Source organism: Polypterus senegalus, chromosome 6 (genome assembly GCF_016835505.1).
Source record: "Polypterus senegalus isolate Bchr_013 chromosome 6, ASM1683550v1, whole genome shotgun sequence".
Taxonomy (NCBI): domain Eukaryota; kingdom Metazoa; phylum Chordata; class Cladistia; order Polypteriformes; family Polypteridae; genus Polypterus; species Polypterus senegalus.
Genome location: NC_053159.1, coordinates 123706144 through 123723729, shown reverse-complemented (window position 1 = coordinate 123723729; position 17586 = coordinate 123706144). Strand labels below are relative to the sequence as shown.

The 17586-nt window shown below is 41.9% G+C and overlaps 1 protein-coding gene across 1 annotated transcript in view; it reads right to left on the bottom strand.

The window, feature by feature from the left end:
- Window positions 1-17586, bottom strand: part of ints2 (integrator complex subunit 2) — a 41084-nt gene that overhangs the window by 4260 nt on the left and 19238 nt on the right. The window contains exons 7-18 of the mRNA XM_039757032.1: window positions 12671-12844; window positions 12140-12363; window positions 11256-11381; window positions 10634-10705; window positions 8816-8930; window positions 8367-8435; window positions 8137-8271; window positions 7611-7787; window positions 7335-7443; window positions 7115-7219; window positions 6029-6193; window positions 3607-3808 (exon numbers count right to left, since the gene is read on the bottom strand). Of these exons, the coding sequence (XP_039612966.1) occupies window positions 3607-3808; window positions 6029-6193; window positions 7115-7219; window positions 7335-7443; window positions 7611-7787; window positions 8137-8271; window positions 8367-8435; window positions 8816-8930; window positions 10634-10705; window positions 11256-11381; window positions 12140-12363; window positions 12671-12844 (1673 nt within the window). The remainder of the gene's footprint in view (window positions 1-3606; window positions 3809-6028; window positions 6194-7114; window positions 7220-7334; window positions 7444-7610; window positions 7788-8136; window positions 8272-8366; window positions 8436-8815; window positions 8931-10633; window positions 10706-11255; window positions 11382-12139; window positions 12364-12670; window positions 12845-17586) is intronic.

Sequence of the window (17586 nt, the reverse complement as noted above, 5' to 3'; positions counted from 1 at the left end):
GTGTTTTTCTTGGAATGCTGTGTTCTTTTTCCTCCATGCATAACGCCCTTGTTATGCCCAAATAACTCAATTTTAGTTTCATCAGTCCACAGCACCTTATTCCAAAATGAAGCTGGCTTGTCCAAATGTGCTTGAGCATACCTCAAGCGGCTCTGTTTGTGCTGTGGGAGAAAAGGCTTCCTCTGCATCACTCGCATACAGCATCTCCTTGTGTAAAGTGCCAATGGTTGAACGATGCACAGTGACTCCATCTGCTGCAAGATGATGTTGTAGGTCTTTGGTGCTGGTCTGTGGGTTGACTCTGACTGTTCTCACCATTCGTCGCTTCTGTCTATCCAAAATCTTTCTTGGTCTGCCACTTCGAGCCTTAACTTGAACTGAGCCTGTGGTCTTCCATTTCCTCAATATGTTCCTAACTGTGGAAACAGACAGCTTACATCTCAGGGACAGCTTTCTGTATCCTTCTCCTAAACCATGATGGTGAACAATCTTTGTCTTCAGGTCATTTGAGAGTTGTTTTGTGACCCCCATGTTGCTACTCTTCAGAGAAAATTAAAGGAGGAGGGAAACTTACAATTGACCCCCTTAAATACTCTTTCTCATTATAGGATTCACCTGTGTATGTAGGTCAGGGGTCACTGAGCTTACCAAGCCAATTTGAGTTCCAATAATTAGTTCTAAAAGTTTTGGAATCAATAAAATGACAACGGTGCCCAAATTAATGCACCTGCCTGATTTTGTTTGAACAATTATTGCACACTTTCTGTAAATCCAATAAACTTCATTTCACTTCTCAAATATCACTGTGTGTGTCTCCTATATGATATATTTAAGTGACATTTTTTATCGTAACAACCAATGATTTATACAGGAAAATATTGACTATTAACAAGGTTGCCCAAACTTTTGCATCCCACTGTATTCTATATACGCCTAACAGTAAAATGGAAAAAGTTCTCCCTCTGGATTACATTTTTTTAGTGTTCTTCACCTATCCTAAAAATATATTAAAACTGCATCTAAATTACTAAAAAGAAAAATTATATATATATATATCAATAGGGAATCAGAATCTCGGTAAGATATTTAACTTTGATTTACACCCATTTCTATTTCAGAAGAAATACTAATCTTGAAAACTGGGACAGCATCTTAAGAATATATAAAACATTTTAAAGTTTCTCCCTTTCAAAGATCCCAGGGACTGGTGGGGATGGAAGGCAGCCATGCATAGAATACACACTAGCTCCGTATGTGTAAAGCATTCATTCGACTTAAAATCTTTCATCGATCACATTTATCTAATGTAAAATGGAACGATTCAGCCTATGAACTTTGCAATTGAGCTCCAGCTTCACTGGGCCACGTTTTGGGCCTGCACCAAATTAACATCATTTTGGACCAAAATCTTTGCATGCCTATCAGACAGTCTTAGCATGACATTCCTTCTTAATCTATTAATGGCCGTGTTTGGTGTACTCCCACATGGGCTTAAAAGTGGAGAAGGAAAATTGACTGCAGTTGCCTGTATCACATTACTAGCACGTACAGTAGGCTTATCCTGCTTAACTGGAAAACCCCCCAAACCACTTTTTATAAAATCGGGGGTAAAACATGTTCTATACTAAAAAAATCTAATTCTGGCTTTGAGAATCTGTTCAAATTTCAATTTATTTATTTATTTTTTAAGTATGGCAATATCTATTTAATAAAATTTTTACAAATAAGCAATTATATCTGAGAAAAGGACACTCTCCCTTTGTCGGTTTTAAAGATTTGCTCCTTCTGTTGGCTCTCCCCTCTTTCTCTAGAATGGGGGTTGAATTCTGTGTTGTTAACTTAGACTTGATCAGAAGGAATGTTATTTTCATCAAATAAAAACTAAAAATATATATATTTTTAGAGCATTTCATTGTGATTTTATTAAGATATTATTTCTTAAAAAGGTTTAGGATATTCTCAGAAAATAAATGCAAAGATCTCTGAAGGACAGCTAGTTTCAATTAAAAAAAGAAAACAAAAAACACATCAGATTTAAATATTTAACAAAGTTGTCCACTGCCAGTTGATGTATACTTCATGACTTCTGTGTGATCTCAGATTATTATGACAGTGGGACTGTGATCTCACTGAAAACAGCATGCTATCATCTATAAAGTAATAGTCAATTTACAAATAAATTATGCAATGAAGAGAAAAATATGACAGTAAAAGCCCCCATGGATTTGATATTTATGACTTATTTTAGTACTAGATTATTGAAGCAGATTCAGATTAAGGTGTTGTGACCAAAAAGTCATGAAGGTAATCATGTTGGCTCTCCAGCCAGTAAAAGTTTTTCACTGCAGACATTGAGAAATAATCGAAGAGTCAGACAGACTTTGTCTTCATTAGCTTGGATTAACGTGGACCCCCTATAATTTCTGAAGTCAGAAGTACCTTCAGTGTCAATAAGGGAATGCCTGATGTCCTAGAATTCGTGCTCTCTTTAATCTTTTGTATATTAATCTTCAATATGCAAATGTACTTCCTGAAGACGTGTTTAGTTCTGTTTGTGTGTCCCATAGCACAGGGTGCACCAGGCAAAAGAAATCAACCCCATGGAATTCTGTACCAATGCTATTAGAGAGACAGTGTGTGAAACAGCAAAATAAACCTTTCCATCCATTTGAATCTTCCCCATCTCATTCATGCATACTCAATGTAATAAATACTGTATATATATTCTGAGGAAAAAAATGAATTTAATCCATTTTGGAATAAGGCTGTAACATAACAAAATGTGGAAAAAGTGATACGCTGTGAATACTTTCCAGATGCATGGTATATATATATAAAATCCAACATCTGTCTGTCTGTATGTCTGTCTGCTTTTCATGAGAGAACTACTTGACGGATTTAGATCGGGTTTTTTTTCTATAATTTGCTTCAACATTCTGGTTGATTTTGCGACTTCTCTCATTGTGCCAAGACTCATAGTTCGCTTGCAGGAGCGATATATTCGCTCTAATCTGAGGCAGAGGCTGTGCGGGGAGTGGGAAGCCAGTCAGGTTTTGTAGTGTACCTTGCCTCTGCTTAGCTAGTGATACTGGTTTGTTTAATGATTAAAGTTTGTCCTGATTCACTACTACACGGACAGAGTTGCAGGGGACGGCTAGTATTCCTAATAATTTTAACAAAAACAACACACACACTCACTCAATATTCATTTGTGAAATACCATTTCACTTTGGGTTTATTAGCCTTTGCAATGGTGTGTGATTGTGTACACCAAGTTACCAGCAGTCATTTAAAATGAGTAGTACTCATTTAAAAAATATCCAAGAATAAAAACACAATATTAAAATGAATTATTATCAGGAGCTGCCCTCATGTGCAAATGTGACTCTAGGAGGAGACCAAACCCTGCTGGTGCAGCTCTACTTTAAATCATTAGTTCTTGTTGAATATGTGAAACTCTGCAACACACATGCAAACAAAGTAAGTGGCAGGAACCAGCCAATTCTAACAGTTTATGCAGAAGCTGCTAGGCCTACCATCAGAGCTAAACTCTAACATAAAGGCTACCAAAATGAAGTATTTTTCCCAAAGACCAAAGCATGTTACCTTCGGGGCATCACAGTGTTAAGAACCATCCAGAGATTGCTGACAGTTTGAAGAACCCTTCGTGGAATGCCAGGATTAAGCAGCTGATTCATATTTGAGGTAAGCACCTCTGCGTACAAAATTAAGTCACTGGCTGACAATAGGGAGAGGTGCTCCAACATCTGCATCAGGCAAGTAGTACTGCTTGGGACCATCTGGAATGCTGGAAAGAACAAAGTCTCCATGAGAGGAAGCCAGTCAATGTATTAGTGTACATTATCTCTGTTATTTAAGATGAAAAGAGTAACCAGTTAGAATTTTGTAAATACTGAGTGTTTGCAGGTTTACAGTTCTGTGTATCAAATAAGAACGCTATACATGCAGGTTTATAAGGTCTTTTGCTGCCATAAACACAGCTGCTAGACTTACTGCTGCTCTACATCTTTGAGCTGCCAGTGTGAAATCACACACTCACACATATCTGCTGCAAGGTGAAGAATGCTGGCCACTGCATTTAAATGCAGGCTCAGAAAAATAAATAAATCAAGGCTAAAGGTTCATTCACATCGCTGGCTAACACATAAAAAACTCAGTTACAGAGTTTAAGCTGGATCAGCAAGTTCAAATTTACATTACAGTACAACAAAACGTCAAAGGAGACTATGATGATTAACTTTATAATGCACTAGTGAGCTGCACGTGGAGTACTGCTTGCTGTTTTGGACTCTAGCCTACAAAAGGATAAAGGAGTGCTAGAAAAAGTCCAGAGCAGAGCAACTACAGCAACGAGGCCAATTTCCAGGGCTACAGGGAGATGAGTTATGAGGATAGATTTAAACAGCTGTGCCTTTTCAGTTTAAGCAAAAGAGGACTAAGAGGTGACGTGATTGAAGTGTTTCACATTATGAAGGGTATTAGTACAGTGGATCGAGACTGTTATTTTAAAGTGAGTTCATCAAGAACACGGGGACACAGTTGGAAACTTGTTAAGGGTAAATTTCTCACAAACATTAGGAGGTTTTTCATTACACAGAGAACGATAGACACTTGGGATAAGCACACCAAGTAGTATGGTAGACAGCAGGACTTTAGGGACTTTCAAAACCTGAGATGATGATGTTCTGGATGAATTAGGTAGATATGGCTGGAAATCTTTGTCAAAATGAATGGCCTGTTCTCATCAAAATGTTTCTATTGTGCTAAAACAGAGTAATCTTGCATTCAGAGCAGAGTGTCTTTAGCCTCCTTTGTGCTGATGTATGGAAATGAAGCATGGCCAAACGGTTTCTGTTACTGCATTATAGCTCTAAACTTGTACAAGCACTATGAGCCTGTACTTTGCAAACAGCACTGGACAAAAATGAACTGAAAAACAATGTTTCCTTGGGTGCTCAATTCTGTAAAAAAAACTAAATTTAATATGGTTTTGCTCTGTTTAAGAAAGTGAGAAAACACACAAATACTGTGACAAACCAGCTAGAGTCCCGGTCAGTTTGGTTCATGCTCCCTTACCTGGCCTGGAAGCCAAAATAAGGGATAGTCAGGAAGAAAGCCACAATCTTCTTTCTCTGTGCCAAGAAGTCGGAGGGATGCTCTGGTAAGCAGGTACAACGTGTTGGTTAGGGACCTGAACAGGCTGGTTGGTAGTTCCTTTCCTGGGGACCAGAAATAGGGGGCAGTGGGAACCTTCCTGCTATGGGCAGATCATTTCTCCATACTTTGGGGTGGCAGCATCCCATCTGGTGGGCACTGGTATGGATGCCCACAGACCAGAATGGGAGTTGTGGTCCCATACGCCTGTCTAGTCAGATTCTGTGGCAGCCACCAAGGAGAGTGCTGAGTGACCAGGGTGGTACGGCCTAACCCAGAAGTGTTTCCTGGAGGCAACAGATTGAGCACCGATAGTACTCCCAGATTGTGAATTAAAAGAGAGCCCCCTCCACTTGGCCCAGGGAGTCAGGGTCGGCCAACAGTAGAGGAGTAAAGAGCAGAAGAAAAGCAAAGATAAGGATTTGTTTGAGCTGAGAAATTGGAGGAGGAATCTTTGGAAAGGTACTTTGTTAAATAAAAGCATTGACATTGAACCTGGGACGTATCTGTGCAATGGTGTCTGGAGTTAAGGGCTCAGTAGCACCCCCTAGAGGACACAACACATTCATCATCTATAATTCTTTACTTATTAGTCAGATGTATTATAATGTTTATTAATCAACCATGTTTGGTTGCTGTCTGAATGATCATTCTACTAATCTAGTGGCCTCCAACACAACTGAAGAGTAGGAAAATGGATTATGTAATACTTTTGCAATAAACACAAAACTTCGTAACCACCACCCATTCTACAGATTTAAAGATATTAGTCAAATAAGTTGCCTTCTGTGTATTTTATTAAAACAGCAGCCAAAATAAAAGGTTACTAAAAATGTCAGAAGAAAATTACTACCTTCATGAAGCTGCTTCTGAGAATACTGTTTGGCATTATTGGGAAGAAGAATCCTTCTCAAAAGAGGAACTGTTCCAGTGACCTCCTCCTCACTAATCCAGTCCTCCACCATACAGAGGTGAGGGTAGTTTGTGGCCAGAAGACGGAGTAAGGCAGAGTGAAGACCTACAAGAACAGGTATCATAGAATACATATGAAAGGATAAAGTAATGCTAAGTCCATGTTTTCACACAAATCCCAATAAAATCTAATTTTATTAAGATTCAAAGTGCAGCTAAGACATTTCCACATATTTTTTTTATAACTAGCAGTCTACTTAGATGATGTCCAAATGTAAAAAAAAAAAAAAAAAGTTGCACAGGTTAAAATGCGTGTAATAACAATCTGACTTGACAAAATGACTCACATGAATTGACATTTAATCAAGGGATTGCTGGAAAACATGCCCCACATAGACTGATGCTTGTAAAAGTGTTAAATCTGCTCGAAAACCTTCAACTATTTGTTGTTTTTTTTCCACTGTGACTAACATTTGATTAAGTGATATACTACATGTGGCCTGCTTTTATGAGTTTGTACCATATAAACATATTATTAGCCTTATCATTCTTAGATGATAACAAGACAACCTCCAAATACTTTTAAAATTAAAAATAAATTCAGACTGTAATTCTATATCGTCCTCATTTTACTACAGAAATACATCAGACGTGTCCAATCCATGCTTACTTATGTTAAATCAAGCAATCGGACAGCAGCAGCACTGTACTCCGAGGAATTGCACAATCATAAAAATCATAGGTGCATTATATTCGTATACCTCCATTTACATATTAAATAAGATATAAACGTGTTGAAATGGGAAGGAAAAAAGCTGCAAAATCAATTGATTTGTACACAATAATTAAGATGAGACAGTAACGAGAGCGAAGCATGATTAAATTAGGGGAGGAGGAAACACTCAAAATAAATAAATACAATAAATATACCTTCCCTCTTTTTCTCGCCACATTCAGCAATGGAATGCAGTACAGTATTTAAATGACAAGCATTTTTTACAGGGCTTTTATAACCATTGTCACTCACCTCCCAACTCCTGTTGCAGTCCTCGAGCCTGGCGAATCAAATACTTAATAGGGATTTGATCCATAAGAGCTGCAGAGTAAGACTTTGGCTTCTTCTGCATCAGTGCTGAAAAACAAGACCAGTTCTCAAAGCCTGAACCTTATTTAGCTCTTTGTATTTAACTTGAAACATTTTGTCAACAAAAAATGAGGTATAGACATTTCACTAGTCAGCAACATACCGAGGGATTTTGTATTTATCAGTAACGCTTCCTCATAGGACAGAATGTAGTACAGGACCAGAAGCTGGGATGTGATGCTGAAACGTGTGCGACTGCGATTACCATCTCCCTAACAGAAAATCAAGACCTTGTTTAATTTGAAAATTGCTACTGAAGAAAACAGATTGTGCATATGCTAACCACTTCAACACAAGTTACAACTACCAAGTACTGCTGTATTAAAATAAATAGCTCAATACAAAGAAAATGGTGAAAATAAGAGTGTGGATGACAAACCCCTGTGAGTCCCTGAAAAACATTAAGGATCTCCTGCTCAGTGATGGGCTGATTGGTAGCCTCAGGACTTGCTTTGGATGCAGGAGTGAGGATGGAGTTGATGTAGACATCAATGAGTGGTAGCAGCTGGGCATGCAGTGGGGTAGCCGTCTCACACAGCTGCTTGTAAATCCAGTCCTATATATATATCAAGTGAAGAATAACATCAGGAAAAACAATTATAAAGAAGAATATAACCCTGAACATGTGGATCACAGAAATTAAAATTAATTTATAATTTGCTGTTTGTTCATGAACAATATCACATCCCTATTGAATGCAGAGTAGACAATGCAAGATGCATTTTCTAGTAAAAAAGGCACCTGCACAATACATTTACAATATAAGGAAAAATGCACATCATCACGTAATACACAGCACATTTCATAATTAAGCTGATAATTCTCAGACTCCCCTACTTCACTTACTCTTATAAATAGTTTGAATGCCACCTTCTCACTTTAGCACAGAAATATTACTCTCTTACCTTGATAGAAACCTTGTGCTTGGTGAAAGCCCGACTCCGCAGAAGTTGGTAAATGCAGTGTATTGGCAAAAATCCAGTAATGTTGGCACTGAGATTACTGGTAACTGGTACCCTGACAGCATGAGCTGTTACCACCTTAAAGCAGAAGCAGACAGAGAAGTAGTGATGGGGCAAATCCGCTTGAAAATTGCGCTAATTAAATTGTAGATTTGACAAATAAGTAGACATACCTGCTCTGTAAAGATTTCTTGCGTGAAGATAGTCTTCATTTTGCTCAGTGACCCTGGTTTGATAGCAATCTAAATGGAATTAAGATGTACTTGTTAAGTAACATTTTATTAATTCCATAGTACCTAGCATTGAAGACTTGCTTTTCCGCCACCGTTCCTTCAAATTTTACTTCTTAATCTGCCCCTAATCCTACATACAACACACAACTGCACATTCATGTTACTTCAAACATCATCTCAAGTTCATGAGTTATTAAAATATGAGTGAAAATGTCCCTTTTTATTAAACTCTATCACAATAACATGTGCATAACATGTACTGTATAAACTAAAAAAAAAAACATAAAAATATTCATATAAACTACTAAGTTAAAAAGATCCTATACATTTAATTCCTAAAAAGCTGTCTGTAACATTTTGAAATAGTAGAACACTATTTTGATAAATACCTTCATTCCCAACGTTGAGCAGACCAACTCTATAATAGCACTAAGCTGGTTGCTATGGAAGTACATGGCAACCAGTAAAAGCATTTCTCCAAAAGATGCAGTCACCCCTGCAGCACTGTAATATCCAAAATAAAATCTGTTTAGTACAAAGAACATGACACAAGAATAACTTTCTCAGGACCCGTTCACATATACACCCATACTCACACTCAATCTGGAGTCACCAGTTCAACAAATATTTGACAGGAAACCAGGACTGCCTGGAGGAAAGATTTTGTACACTTGGGGAGAACATGCAAACTGCACACACATTTACTGACCAAATGGGAGATTAAAATCAAAGACACTGGATCTGTGAGGCAGCAGTGCTTACCACTACATCAATGTGCTGCATTCTTTTAATATTTCACATTATTTTGTTTGCTGATTTTAATAAAAGTATTGTATCAGCAACTTGGATATGAAAATTAAAGAGAGACAGGAAAATGTACGTGGTGGTATACTTTGCCAAAGACACTGAAGAGCTCTTACTTTATTAAGACCCAATGTAATATGAAAACAAAAGTGAACCTGTCCTGTCATCTATAGTCAGTAAAGAGAAATTAGGAGTGTCCTCCAAAACAAACATTATTTTGAGCAACAAAAAATATCAAATACCAGTCTAACTTGAACACGTAGAGCACATTTCATAGTGGACAGATTACATTTTGCAGGCTTGCTACGGGTTCTAAAACCCAATTACTAGCTTGAACAATCCCAGCACCATGAAGGCCATTGGATAAAGGGAAAAAAATACCTTTATAACCTCAAGACAAAATCCTTATGTCTTAACCCAGTATGATCATCTCCCAAGCACCTGATGCTAGCTGTTTTAGAAAAAACTTCTTTTTAATTTGTGAACTATAATCCTAACAAAATAATAGTAAAAACTGCAAAATATTCGCTACATTGCACTGCACAGATACCTCAGGATGCTCCTGCTACATGCATGGTTTTGTTTAGCTTTACTCAGTGGCAGTGAATGGTGGCATGGTTGAGGAGTGCTGAACCATGGCTGCATCACAATTCTTGGTTTGGATTCACAGTTGGAATGTTTTCGGTGGTATCCTAGTTTCTTTGTTAGATTAGCTAATGCCTGTAAATTGTCTCATTGGGAGGCCAAATGCAAATGTTCCAAATGGAAGACTGGAGTCCTGTACATCATTGGTGACTACATGACTCATGCTGCTATCAACATAGGCTCCATAGCCTTGCATTCCTTCTTAATTATTCAAAGTTTAATTTAAAAAAATTTGGAAAATAGGTTTAATTTTCAAACAGGATGTGGATATAAACATCTAGTGGAGTAAATCTAAGGGAGTCTTCCACATCTAGTTCAATTATAGCACCATTCTTTTTCTCTAAGGCATTTTGCATCTAAAGAGCAGGGGGAAATACAGCCTCCTCTATAAAATTAGTTAATTATTTTATGTTACAAAAAAGACCTGCTGTCAATTCTATAAAAGTGTCCAGATGTTTCGCCCAAGTATTGTAAGGTCAACCAACAACTGTATAAACAAGTATACACAAATTGCACAATAGGCAATGAGGCACAGCATGCAGAATTGACAACAAGTTATCATAGATGTAGCCCTGTTACCTGAAAAGTAACAAAACCGGAAGTGTCATTTTTAATACTCGGCCTCTCTTATATTTCATACCAGCTACTGCATAGGGCAGCACATCTAATCACTGCAGGTCAGAAATTATTAAAAAAAACAAAACAGCAAGTCTAATATTCTAGTGCAATAAATGTGTATAAATAACATTGAAAGGCACCTCTCAAAGTACTCTTCCTCTTTTATCATCCAACTTAGCCACATAACGGTCAGCTGCTCTTGTTCTGGTGTGCTGGAAAACCAAAAAGTATATTTCAATGTAAACAAAACAAATGTATAGTTAATGAAGAGATAAATATTATCCAAGGTGGACATTGATTCATTAATCTTAACTACACAAGGTGCTAAAAAGTCTGTCAAAAGCATCTCCTCAGTCCTATGGCGAAATGAGTAAGAGGAGTTTGGTTGACCCACTAAACTCATTTGATAGCTGCTGTATGAGTTTTTTGGAAAACAAATCACAAATGGATAAAAATTAATAAAAGATTTAATGGATTATAACTACCTGTCACAAAACAAAGAATTAATGTCATATGGAATTTCTTAAATAGCTATCAAAATTCAGCAATAGTCATCAGTCTAAAGACAACCCAAGAAGAAAGTCAGGAGATTATATAAATAAGTTGACTCTGCAGTCCAAATGTAACTATGTTAGATATTATTCACTTTAGATTAAAAAAAAAACACAAGAATCAATATGGAAGAAAAGAGTTTTGGGAAGCCGCACACATTTACAAACTTTTCTTTTTTTTGTGCTTATTTACTTAAGTTAACCCCATTACCTGACAAGTGTCGAGAAGGCCAATAGCATGCAAAAGGAGAGAGAGACAAAACGCACACCAGCCGGAGTAGCAGGTGGCCGGCTAGTCATGAGCTGCAGTAGCTGTTCAGCCTCCTCATCTGTGGGCCTAAAGTGAAGAAGAGTGGTAAAGCTTAGTCTCACCATTTCATTGGACAATAAGAAAATTAAATGCATGCACTCAAACTCTTGGCAGTACTGCACTGTTTTTATATACAATACAGACAAAAACTAAACTTGCTTACTAAAAATTTGTAACACTTCACTGAAAATTGTTTAATATAAACTATATAGACCAAGGACACACAAGACACAAAAATAGATGTAAATAAGATCATGCTGAGTTAAAAAAAAAAAAAACTGCTAGAGTCCATATCAGAAAGAGAACAGGAAATGGATACGTAAATATGACAATAAATGGCATTATCTAAAAGAGGTAATGTGAAATCTATTGTTACACATATAATTTAAACCCTTTTAGTATGTATAGAACATTCTGAAAACATAAGAGATGTGAAACTCTGCTTCTGTAAATCACATTCCACTTTACTTGTGATAAAGTAGTTAATTGTTAGGGAAAATAATTAATATGGATTTCCTGAAACCCAGGCTGACCAGATTTACATAGTCCCAAAATGGGACACCAAACTACAAAGTATGCTTCAACAAACAATTTAGATGTCTATTAAAAAGAAAAACGGGGTATTGGAGTCCCCCTTGGAGTACTGTGTGTGATTACTGAAATAACCATCCCGTTAAAAAAAAGAGGACAGAATGAATAAAAACAGGATGTCTGGTCACACTACTGAAATCCGAGTGCACACTCCTGTTCTACTGCCACAAGGGGACTTTGCATCTTCATCGCACCTGAGCCCGGCTATCCCCATTAGTGCACAGTACAGACGCAAGAGGGCACTGGCCTTGACGACACGTTCCTCTCTGAGCCCAGAGTATCCAGATGGCGGCTGCTCTGTGTCCACATCATTGTCATTTGGGACATGAGTACTTCTAGATCGCGGCAGGATGGCTACCAATTCTAAGAGCAGCTGCCTTCTCATTTGCCACAGAACTGAAGAGCTTTCCTTTTTTCTCTGCAGAATAAAAAGTGGGTGTAATTATTTTTAGAATACACAAAAGACAAAGTAGCGATATATTTTAGATTAAAAATAAAACATAAGAGAAATGTTTAGTGCAGTTTTGATTGATAATGAAATGGAAAATCCAAACTAAAGCTCAATGTCTGAGTCATAACTTTAGTCATTCTACAGTGTCATTTATTTTCATAAGATGTATGATGGAATCAAAGTCAGCATTTGAATTTACCAAAACAAAGTGTTTAATAAAAATAAATAAATCAAATATAACAATAACCTTTAACATAGGTATAGAATCTCTTACCTGCTGGCCATTTCGGATGAACATGCCAAACCAGGTGCGTACTTTTGCATTTGTGCCCAGTAACAAGCCACTAATGAAAGACACCAGGTTGCTCACTGCATCATCTGCAGCATCTGTTTTGGTATGGTCGAGTGTCAAAGCTACACCAAGACCTGGGAGATGGCACTGCTCCACCTACACAAAACAGAATTTAGCAAAACCTCAGTCCTACTAGAAGAAAGGATCGGTGCTATAACTTGAAAAACTCTTTAAAGAGAGAGAACTGGTTTACTGCAGATTTTATATACAGTATTTCCATGATATAATATACTGTATTAAATGCTAAGGGTTGTTTGTCTGTCATGCAAAAAACCTCACACTTCTGGCCCTTGAAGTTTGATCTTAGCTTCAGTTGACAGCTTGTGCCGTGACACACACACGGCTCAGGAATTGGACGTGTGGGTCACAGTGGGCCCAATTTTGGGTTTCAACTTCTTTGCACAGTAAGTGCTGATATGACAGAGCATATTGGCTGACAGGAAATACACAGGCACACATACCGCTGCCAGAGAAGCACAGTGGCACACATCGTGCAACTTAGCTGGGGCGTAGTGCAAAAGCATGCAATGTACAACATACCTGACATAAAGACATCAGTTGGGCAATCATGCCGCATGTCCTGCACAAAAACATGGCATTTCAGTAATCTCAGCAGGATGACCAGAAGTGCTGCGTTTCAGGAGAGGAATATGCACCACCTGACCCAAAGTTCCAAGAAATGTGGCGATAGATGCTGCTGGCAACTTGTGTAGGTCAGGCCGGCTGATAGAATTCATCACACACTAAGTCAGGCACTACCAAACCAAAACTAAGTCGGGCATGTTGGTACCTCACAAAAAATGTGGCAGCACCCTACACATTGCAGCCTGAGCTGCTGGGTTTCATGATGGCCACATTTTATCACTTACTGTGAAGCCTCAGAATTTCTACCCACATACAAAGGCTGCTTTTACAACCACACATCAATGTTTGTTATATGAACAATACTTGGGAAAGCTGGATCGACTACATGCTCACTGGGGAGCGATATTTTTTCTGGGGGAAAACTAAACAATGTGTTGCCAAAATGGAACACTACTGCTTGGTTTGTATAAATCACCACACTTAGTAAAAGACATAACTTCAACATGAAGTGCAAGAATGAACTACGAGACATACTCAGCACAAACAACCCCTTATCTTACCCCTTATCAATGGGGTCTTCTATTGATTACTCACTGGCGCCTACATGATTAGAATTCATAATCAAGTTTAACTTCATATTGAAGACTAAATGCCTGCATATATAACTTGCACAGGAAGTGAAAAAAGAAACTATTTACAACACATATACAGTATCAACAGCTACTTCTCTTTGACATTCAATGGAGCCTTTATTTATACACCCCAAGAGTTCATAGTTAATAATCAGGTTTATCATTATATTGGTGGACTTCATCTATTTCAATTCCCTTTAATTTGAGATCCAGAGGTCCGAGTTCCACTAGTGTGTATGTATATGTGTATACATACATATATATATATACATACACACACACACACACACACACATACATATATATATATATATATATATATACATATATATATATATATATATATATATATACACATATATATATATATATATACACATACATATATATATATATATACACATATATATATATATATATATATATATATATATATATATATATATATATATATATATACACACATATATATATATATATATATATATATACACACATATATATATATATATATATATATATACACACATATATATATATACACATATACACACATATATATATATATATATTGTCAGGGATGCCAGGGGCTATGACCCGGCGGGGCGCCAGGAGGGACGGAAGAGGGTCAGAGCCCGCCTGACCACGTGGGGTTCGCCTTCCGGGTTGCTTTGGGAGCCACGGGTCAAGGGCTTGGAAGCTCTTCCCTGTAGGGGCCCGTGGCCACCGCCAGGAGGCGCCCCAATGCCTTCGGGATTTGTTTCCCCAGCACTCCTGCCACACCAGGAAGTGCTGGGGAAGACTAGGGCGGTGCCGGGGAGCAGCCGGGAGGACAGTCGACACTTCCGCCACGCTGGGCGTGGCCAGAAGATTGCCGGGAACACCTGGGGCTCATCCGGGTCCTCCATAAAAGGGCCGTCTCCCGTCATTCAGGGCTGGAGTCGGGTGGAGGTAGGACGAAGCTGTGGAGAGTGGAGGCGGCCCGAAGAAGGCATTGTGGCCAGGACTTTTGGGTGTTTGGGGTGTTGTGCACGTGACTAGGTCTTTGTGACCAGTGAACTGGGGTCTTGGTGACCAAATAATTGTAAATAATTTGTAAATAAACGTGTGGTGGTGTCAAAACAACATGTCCGCCTGTCTGTGCCCGGGTACCGTTCACATCTGGCGTAGTCGGCAGGATGCTCCGCCTGTTTCAAAGGCGGAGACCTGTTCATAAAAATTTTGTTGTGGGCGGCCCGGTGCAGCAGGGACCCCACCCGCATTACGCTTGGGGCTGCGTGCACACAGCCCAGCTGGGTAAAGAACCCACGGACCGCCAGGGAGTCGCAGGAGGCCGTTATTCCCTGAAGCGGGCGGGCGGCGTGCATTGGAAGAGTGCAGCGGTCTCCAACAGCAGCGCCGTTGCTGGGGCGCCGGGGCGGCATGGCGTCCAGAGAGGCCACGCCGAGGGCGTTTCCTCGGTTTGGCGGGACCTGGGAGGTGAGTTCCCTGCCTATCGGCAGCCGGCCCTTAGGGGCGGGCGTGTATTTTGTTTTCCAGGCAGGGACCTCCAGGATCAGCGTCAGTGGCGGGCGCATGCTGGTTTGCGGGCTCCGGCAGCACAGCGGCAGCGCGAGGGCTGCGAAGGAGGGAGGCGCTGCAGCTCGAGAGGCGCTGGCAACAGCAAGGCTGCCGGCAAGCGCGTCGCCCGCCGCAGAAGGGAGCCAAGATGGCGCGGACCGAAGTCCCTCCCCTGACAGGCACGCGATTGGGCGGTGTGTCTTGCGTGCCCGCCGATGACTGTAGAGAGGCGGGACCAGGAATGTCCATCACGGGCAGGGGAGACCCGATTGGGCGGAGGAGAAGGCCCACAGGAAGTGGCGGCGTCGGAGGCCGACAGTCAGGTAGGCTCAGCGTCGGTTAACTTCCTGTCTTTGCCGGCTGCTTTGGCGGAGCTGGGCGTCCCTTCAGCCCGCCCGGGCAGCGTGTGTTACAGGTGCTATGTGCCCTCCGGGCTGAGGTGCTGGTACTGGAGAGGAAGCGCTCGCGGCGCTGAAACGTTCTATCGGCAGCGGGGCGGCGGCGCTGGAATCTCCAGCGGAGAGGTACAGCGGAGGCGGTGAGTACAGCCGACTCCGTAAAGCATATGGGAGGGTCTGCTGAAAAGGCTGTGAAGACAATGAGCAGTTCGAGTAAGCAGCCCTCCGACAGGAAGTCTTGGCGCCGCGGACTGCATCTTGCGGCGAGGGGAGTCGAGAGGGCGCTGAAGGGACCGCGGGCTGCTAAGTGCCCGGGTCCTAGCGCCCTCCGCCCGAGTCGGCTGCGGTCTTGCTCCGCACTATAGGGGCGCAGGCGGGACAGAGCGCCTTTTATTCCATAAGGAGTCTCAAACCGTCATGGCGTCCCAGAGTGAAGGGAGGAATAAGAGGCTGGGTGCGATTCCTCCGATATATTCTGGACGCAGGCGGGAAAGGGGCTCGTGTTGAGTATCACGGAGCCGCATATCGTCAAGCGTCCGAAGTAAAGGGAGGATTAAGAGGCTGGGTGCGATTCCTCCGATAAGGTGAGCAGCGTTGCTGGGTGCAGCGTGTGGCTGGCTGCCCTCTGGGAGAGCAGAGGGAATCCCTGAGGCGGCGGAGAGAGGCGGGCGGTGCCGGCGATTCCATCATCGAGAGGACACGGAAGCGCGGAGAGGGTGCCGATCAGGCAAGTGCCGGGTGCGGTTGGAGAGCGCTGCCCGTCGCGTGCGCGAGCTGGGTGCTGGCAGCGGTTCTGCCCCTGTGTTCTCTTTGTAGGGGCGGACCCGGCGAGTTGAAGGAGCCCGCCGTGGCGGAACAGCCCTCTGATGTCGGGCCGTCTGCAGAAGGATCTTTCTGTCGGTGCGCAGGTGCGCCACAGCTGGAGGAGCCAGCGGGGAGCGAGTGGCTCAGAACAAAGGCGTGGAGGTCCCGGAGGGGGTGCCTACCGAGGAGGCCCCGGGGTGCCGGTAAAAGGGGAGCACAACCTGTGCGAGGCACAGGGATGCACCATGGGTTGGTGTGCAGATTGTGTCTCCGCCCCTGTCCCTGCTAGGAGTGCGGGGCCGGACCCCGGCTATCCTCGAGTGGGACCCGTTTCGGGGCTCTGCTGCCCTCGCGGGCGGGTCGCTCTTACCCACGAGTGGTCTTAGCTGGCTGTGGGGCACTGTCAGGGATGCCAGGGGCTATGACCCGGCGGGGCGCCAGGAGGGACGGAAGAGGGTCAGAGCCCGGCCTGGATCACGTGGGGTTCGCCTTCCGGGTTGCTTTGGGGGCCACGGGTCAAGGGCTTGGAAGCTCTTCCCTGTAGGGGCCCGTGGCCACCGCCAGGAGGCGCCCCAATGCCTTGGGATTTGTTTCCCCAGCACTCCTGCCACACCAGGAAGTGCTGGGGGAAGACTGGGCGGTGCCGGGAGCAGCGGGAGGACAGTCGACACTTCCGCCGCGCTGGGCGTGGCCAGAAGATTGCCGGGAACACCTGGGGCTCATCCGGGTCCTCCATAAAGGGGCCGTCTCCGTCATTCAGGGCTGGAGTCGGGTGGAGGTAGGACGAAGCTGTGGAGAGTGGAGGCGGCCCGAAGAAAGGCATTGTGGCCAGGACTTTTGGGTGTTTGGGGTGTTGTGC